This window comes from Corvus brachyrhynchos, unplaced genomic scaffold (genome assembly GCF_000691975.1).
Source record: "Corvus brachyrhynchos isolate BGI_N302 unplaced genomic scaffold, ASM69197v1 scaffold166, whole genome shotgun sequence".
NCBI classification, from domain to species: Eukaryota; Metazoa; Chordata; class Aves; order Passeriformes; family Corvidae; genus Corvus; species Corvus brachyrhynchos.
In genome coordinates this window covers 1132465-1137418 of record NW_008239671.1, presented here as the reverse complement: position 1 = coordinate 1137418, position 4954 = coordinate 1132465, and the positions used below count along the sequence as shown (strand labels likewise).

Genomic DNA, 4954 nt, shown 5'->3' with positions numbered 1-4954 from the left:
CTGTGTGGGCCTCCCGGGTTTGGCCCCCCCCCTCATCCTCGCGGGGGTGGCTGCCCCTCCTCCTCGGCTACCTCAGGGGCCTGCAGTCCCTGGAACGGGCACCATCCTGGCCTCAGCTGCAGTGAGAGCCCTGGTGTGGGGGGCAGGCAAAAAATCCCTTCCTTTGGGATCATCCCATTGCTTCCAGCCTGGCCCCGGGGGTCTCTGGGCAGCGGTTTCCCTTGCCAAAACACCCAAAACCCCCCATCAGCGCCTGGCGGGGAGCTGGGCCACCCTCTCGCCTCTCTGACCACAAGTTTTGGGCGTCCCCTGCCATCCTCACCAGTCGCATTCCCGGGGTTTGGGGGAGGGGGGTGTCAGTATTACACGGCAGCGGCTTTCCCGGGGGCAGGGCTGGGGGGGCTCCTGGTGCCGTCCCCCCTCCCAAATAACCGGGACTGTTTATGGAGCGTGGAGCCTCATAGACGTGTTTGTACACTACAAATTCTGCAGCAGAATATTTTTTAAAACATTCGCTGGTTTTGGTTTTGTTTTGGTTTTTTTTCCCTCTGTTTGTTTGGGTTTTTTGTAAGCTCTATTTTTGTATATTTAATTGCTATTTGAAAATTCTAATAATGCATCTTTTTTGCTAATCACACTCTTCTTAAGGAAAAACCAGGAAAGAAAAAAAAAAACCAAAAAAACAACCTAGAGTTTGCATGTGATTTGACTTGAAATGTAAATAAAAGCAGGTTTTGGAAGCGGGGGTGTGTTTGCAGGGGCTCTGTCCCCCCATCCCTTGTTCCCTGTCACGCCGGGGATGTCCCCAGCAGGGGAGGGACCGAAGCAGAGCTGGCGGTTGGGTCACGTTGTCCATGTCCCCTTGTCCCAGCAGCATCCCTGTCCCAGAGCAGAGCATCGCTCCCAGCCACGCCGGTGGGGACACCATCCCGTGAGGGCAGGGGGGCTGCAGCGCACCCCAAAACCCCCAGCCAAGGGGGATTTTGCAGGTTCCAGGCACGGGTGAGCTTCCCTGCTTAGGGAGAGGATATTCCTCCAACCAACCTTCCCATCCCGCATCCCGGCCCGGACCCCCTCATGCCGACCTCGGCAGGGTTGGGACGGGTTCAGCTCCCGGCTCAGCGCTATGGGAGCTCCTGGGGCACAGCTCCATCCCCGTCTCCTGCTCACTTTGTTCCTCTCCTCCTCTTCCTCAAGGCTTGACCAGGCGGGTGAAAAAATCCCCTTGGATTGTCCCCATGGGGGTGGCTGAGCTGGGGCCACCCCCAGGCTGGGATCCCTGCAGGGCGCTGGTGTGGAGGAGGCGGCGGGACTCCCACGCGTCCTGTCCCGCTCTCCCTGTCCCGCTGTCCCCCGATCCCTGCCGGGCGCGGGGCTGCTGCCCTCTAGCGCCGGATCCCGCCTGAACACCACCCAAACCATGGAATCCTTTGGATGAGTAGGGACTTCAAACCCCATCCCATTCCATTCCCTGCCATGGGCAGGGACACTTCCACGTTGCTCCAAGCCCCATCCAACCTGGCCTTGGACACTTCCAGGGATCCAGGGGCAGCCACAGCTTCTCTGGGCACCCTGTGCCAGGGCCTCCCCACCCTCACAGGGAACAATTCCTTCCCAGTATCCCATCTAACCCTGCCCTCCGGCAGTGGGAAGCCATTCCCCCAATGTTCCGTTCACCACCTCCAGCAGGATCCACAGGAACTGCGTGCCTGGCTGCCCTTCCAGCCCTTTTTGGGATGACGAGCTCGGTGTGAGGCAATTCCCACTGCTGGGACAAAGTCTGGATCTCCCACCGAGCTGCACAGAACAGTTATTTTGCTGCTTCCACCCCACAGCTCCTGCTCTGGATTGATACTGCACCACCACCAATCCCATTCGTATCAATGATCAGCAATTAAGTTTTTCATAAAAGCCAAAAACGCTGCAATTTCCCCCAGAATAATTAATGTTCTTTAAATTTTTCCCCCCCTCCTTTAAAATGCTTTGAAATACAAGTGATTCCCAGAGCCTGAAACATGCAGGGAAGGAGAAACAATCAAGGATTGCCAACAATTACTTTCAGTAAGCTAACAACCAAGTGGTTGACCCTGATTTCCCCAGCACATCCTGCTCCTTCCCACCCCCATCCATCCCACTGCACTGGAGCTCCAAGAATGAGACAAGAAGCAAACAAAGAGTTTGAAGCATATAAAAAAATAACAGCAGTATTTTATAACGAAGAAAAAAAACCAAGCAGTTTACAAAAAAAGGATAGACAATAAGCCAGGAACTTTGGTGCTGGGATCAGACCGTGCTGGATCTACTCAAAAATCCCAAGAAAAAGGAGTCACACACACACACGTAGAGAGTGAGGATGTGGAAAACTTGCAGGATGCTGTGCCCAGGGACACCAGTGCCTCAGAGCAGGGACTGTGGTGGATCAGGCTGTGGGATTGCTGCTGGGAATTCCCAGCCCTGCAGAGATTTCCCAGCTCTCCACGGCAGAACCATTGCAAGGTGGCTTCTGCATCAGCCCTCAGCCCCCAAGGCTGCTGTGATTAATAAAAGCCAGGCTTTTCCCTGTGTATCCCAAGGATTCACACGCCCTCCCCAGCCCAGCCCAGCACTGACCCCTTACATCAAGGAGCCACACAGATCCCAGGCACACGGATATTCCAAAAAGCTGAAGTTTCTGTGCCTTTTCCATGAGTTTTGGCCGTGAGGGTGGGTGAGTGAAAGGCCAGCCAGGTACGTGTGTGTTGGGTTTGAGGTCGTACAGCAAGAGCTGAGTCTAGAAACCCTTCAGTCAGCACTCTGGAAATGGAGATGTTTTTAATGGAGCATTTGGGAACCTTTTGTGTGATTTCACAAGGAATGAAGAATAAATGAGGTCTTGAATTCAGCTGATCCCAAACAGGCTGCCCAGAGAAGCTCTGGCTGCCTCATCCCTGCCCAAGGCCAGGGTGGATGGGGCTTGGAGTGACCTGGGATGGTGGAAGGTTCCCTGCCCATGGCAGGGGTGGGAATAGGAGGGGCTGTAAGGTCCCATCCAACCCAAACCACTCCCGGAGCTGCAGGATCCTGCTCCCAGCCCTCACCTTTCCAGTACCATCATATGAACACAGAGCAGGACACAACAGAAACCTGTGTTAGTCTGCAGCAAAAACATTTTCCTCCCCAGCCAGCTCAGATCACCTTCCACATGAGCCCTGCACTCTCTTCCCAGATTTTTTCCCAGTTATCAAATCCCTGGCTGTGTCCAGAATCCCAGCTCACAGTCAGCTGAGGTCTAGAGATGAACACAGATCTACCCAGCAAAGCAAACACCCTCTGAACCCGTTTCCTCCCTTTTCAAAGGGAGCTGCCACATGAGGAACCCACCTCAAACTGCTCAGACCTGGGGATTCAGCAATGGGCAGAGCCAGGTGGGATTCAGGATGTGGGGAAGAGCTCGGGGCTGTCCAGCACTTCCAGCCATGCTCACAAGGGGATCAGAGAGCTGGATATTGGTTTCTCTGGAAAGAAACCAGGACTGGAAGGGAGTGTTGAGGTCAGGGTGATGGTCATCCCGATACCCTGGGATAACTACCCTGACACCGTGACCTGATCTGAAGGATCTGAACAGCTTTCCCTGTGCTCCAAGGAGCTGCTCACTGGGAAGCCAGAGCACTTCCAAGGCCGTGTCTCCATGAGCTCACATCCCAAGGGAAGGTGCAGATACCTCGTTGCTTTCAGAGAGCATTTATTGAGCGTGCAGGATCCATCCCAACCCCCCTTCCCCAGGGTGCAACTTCCACAGGGGCTCCACACTGCAGCATCCCGCTCGCAGGCTGTGTGGCAGCATGCACAGGGAAAAGAGGGAGTACAGCATGCATGGAAAGGGGAGGATTCCCCCAAAATGACAGGAGTGTAGCCTCTAATAAATGTAACATGGAATACTACAGAGATCCAAGTGTGACTGAAGGAAGCATCTCTTTGGTGGAGTTCTGTGCAGCTGAGTTTGGGAGAGAGAAAATCCCAGACAAACAAACAAACAAACATCCCTATTCCATCCTCAAATTTAGATCTCAAGGCTGGAGGCTGACAGACACCCCTAACACCATCCCAAAGGGTGCTGAGGACTGTGTAGGAGCGCTGCAGGCTGAAATAGGAATCACCCTGAGGCACAGATCCATGCCGTGCTGTACCTTCCGTCCCTAGGACGGGGATAAGGACATGTGGAACAGGATAAAGCCTGGCTGAGAGCACAGCTGTGTCACACTGTGGATCCAGTGGGCCATATGGAGTTACACACCAGGGCTGTGCTGATGCTCTTCCCCCTTCCCAGACCGTTTTCCAGCACATGGAGAACCTCTGATTGTGAACACAGAACTGACCTGGGCACTCGGCACTCCAAGGAATCCCAATGGACGGAGCAGAGTGCCCGTGCACTGCTTTGTCACCATCATTAAACACGGAGTAAAACTACCTAAAAAGGGCAATTTCATATGACTGAAATGCCCCACAGACCTTCCCATGCACCCCCATGTCCAGCCAGTGTATTCCAATCACATCCTTTGAACAAACCTGCGCTGTAATCCCAGATGGATTTCAACTCTTGCAGACGCCCATCCCCGCGCTGTCCTGACAGGCCACAACAGTGGAACAGTCACAGCAGGGGCTGTGACACGAAACGTGGGCTCAGTGACCCCCAAACCACGGGCTCAGTGGCCCAGGGAGTGACCTGAATCCATAGGTCCAACAGAGATCCTACACAGAGTCAGGCTGAGTCCAGGAGTCCCAGGAGAGCGCCGACTGCGCCGAAGTAACCCTGAGGAGCAGAAGGAACATCCAGTGAAAATCCACCTCACACAGAACAGCAATACCCATGGAATCAGGGAATGGTTGGGGTTGGAAAGGACCTTAAAGATCATTCAGTTCCATGTCCTGCCACAGGCAGGGGCACCTCCCCCCCTTCCCGGGCGCTTCCACATCC

The 4954-nt window shown here is 54.4% G+C and overlaps 2 protein-coding genes across 3 annotated transcripts in view; one reads left to right on the top strand and one right to left on the bottom strand.

Annotated features, from left to right (window-relative positions):
• RNF24 (ring finger protein 24) overlaps positions 1-935 on the top strand; it is a 28668-nt gene extending 27733 nt beyond the window's left edge. The window contains exon 8 of the mRNA XM_017742395.1: positions 872-935. Within this exon, the coding sequence (XP_017597884.1) occupies positions 872-935 (64 nt within the window). The remainder of the gene's footprint in view (positions 1-871) is intronic.
• A 1242-nt stretch (positions 936-2177) lies between these two features.
• PANK2 (pantothenate kinase 2) overlaps positions 2178-4954 on the bottom strand; it is an 11493-nt gene continuing 8716 nt past the window's right edge. For both annotated transcript variants that reach the window (XM_017742421.1, XM_017742422.1), the window contains one exon: positions 2178-4789. In XM_017742421.1, coding sequence (XP_017597910.1) covers positions 4739-4789 — 51 coding nt within the window. In that variant the 3' untranslated portion in view covers positions 2178-4738. The remainder of the gene's footprint in view (positions 4790-4954) is intronic.